Source organism: Sphaeroforma arctica, assembly GCF_001186125.1.
Source record: "Sphaeroforma arctica JP610 unplaced genomic scaffold supercont1.102, whole genome shotgun sequence".
NCBI classification, from domain to species: domain Eukaryota; class Ichthyosporea; order Ichthyophonida; genus Sphaeroforma; species Sphaeroforma arctica.
Genome location: NW_014040456.1, coordinates 124,632 through 126,238, shown reverse-complemented (window position 1 = coordinate 126,238; position 1,607 = coordinate 124,632). Strand labels below are relative to the sequence as shown.

Genomic DNA, 1,607 nt, shown 5'->3' with positions numbered 1-1,607 from the left:
TCTGGGTCCTCTCCATGTGGTGTGAGGAGCAATTCCCATTTTGCATCTGTTGGTATAAGTGGATTGATTAACCCTGTTATGTATATACCTATTTATGGTAGAATGTCCATACCTAGAAGCATTGGTGTCTTTTTGTCTGGTAAGTCCAATACTTCAAATTACTGAGAGGTCTTCCTACCTCCATAGTTAAAGTCACAAACTTCTGTTGATCCAGTGCGTTGAATTCTTGCATCCATTTGTGCTAGTTGTATGTACCCCGGTTGCGCACTAACATATATAGTTCTGATACTACACTTTTGTTCATGCATCAGCGTTGTGCACCCGAGTCTGCTAGTACATTGTATGTATTGCCATTGATTTGTATGTCAATGTGTAACCGTTGGTCTCATGGTGCGGGAAGTAAAGATAAAGGTTGATAATTTCTATCATTTGCATTTATTAACAACGTTTCTTCATTTGTAAATACATTGAGTCTGTCAGCCAGGTCAATCATGTTTGCTTCCGCTCACCAGTGTCTTCAGTGCTCATCCCCTTCTGTGATGTCTTCCACCTTGCCAGATATAATGGACAGTCTTGCTATCTGCACAACTTTCTTGGCTCGCTGCTCAGCCTCCTTGGCTTGATTTGCTTTCTTCTCAGGACATTCGCTGTTGGCATTTTCTGACAATAGGGGCATGCACGCTCTTCACGTGCTCGTTTCTTTTTCTTTGTATGCCCCCCCTTGCTTGTTCTGGTTGTGTGCACCATCATCTGGCGTGTGCCGTTTGTTAGCGTTTGTAGAGTTATCCACCACTTGCCTGTTCGTCTGTGCGCTGTTGCGCTTGTTTGCTGCTCGCGCCTGATCCCGCAACATACGCTCTGCTTGTGTCATAGCCGCCGTTCTTATGTGTGTCTCAGTCATAGTATGAAAATTGGTATGTTCTATGTCAGACAAGTGTCCTTCACTTCCATCCGGTTGCTTGTCTCCTTTGATTAGGATGTCCACAACTGATTGCAATCCATAGTACTTCAGTGCTATGTACCTCTGGACTTTGAGGAATTGGAAGTGTACGGGCTCCTTGTCTGAGTTGCGGTAACGCTCCTCTAACATCGCCATTGTCTTGTGCACACGTTCTGTGCGCACTTCGACGTTCATCTTCTTATTCTGCATGTCATTGAGAAAATTATCCGATAGATAGTCTCCTGGGTGCGATCTGAGTCGATCAATAATGATTCTATTGAACTGCTCAGGATCATTGAAGTGCCTAGTTTTGTGTCTCAGAATCTCTTAAGTTATTGAGTACTGATTTGGTTTTCTCCGTTGCATCAATGGGATTGCTGAACACTGACACAATGGGATTGACGTAGCTAAGAATATATTACTACACTGTGTAGTGAACTCTATGATATCTTCGCAATTTTCCATTCTAAAGAAACTATCTTTAGGCATCTTGAGAAATTCCGAAGTCTTGAGTAATTTCTTGAGAGATGGTTCGTTTATCTGATCGCCTAAACGAGAACACATGAGCTCTAGCTCACTAACGTACAGACTGATTTGAATAAGTTTGTCGTCCTCATCACCACCACAATCGTTGATTGCTTGGTCATATCGTCGTCTGAGCTCCGCA

The 1,607-nt window shown here is 43.1% G+C and overlaps 1 protein-coding gene across 1 annotated transcript; it reads right to left on the bottom strand.

Annotated features, from left to right (window-relative positions):
- Nucleotides 1-685: 685 nt before the first annotated feature.
- Nucleotides 686-1,150, bottom strand: SARC_02320 (hypothetical protein; the record flags this gene model as incomplete). The annotated part of the gene is made up of 1 exon (XM_014303946.1): nt 686-1,150. One exon carries the CDS (start codon nt 1,148-1,150, stop codon nt 686-688), a length of 465 nt encoding a protein of 154 aa, XP_014159421.1.
- Between the last annotated feature and the right edge of the window lie 457 nt (nt 1,151-1,607).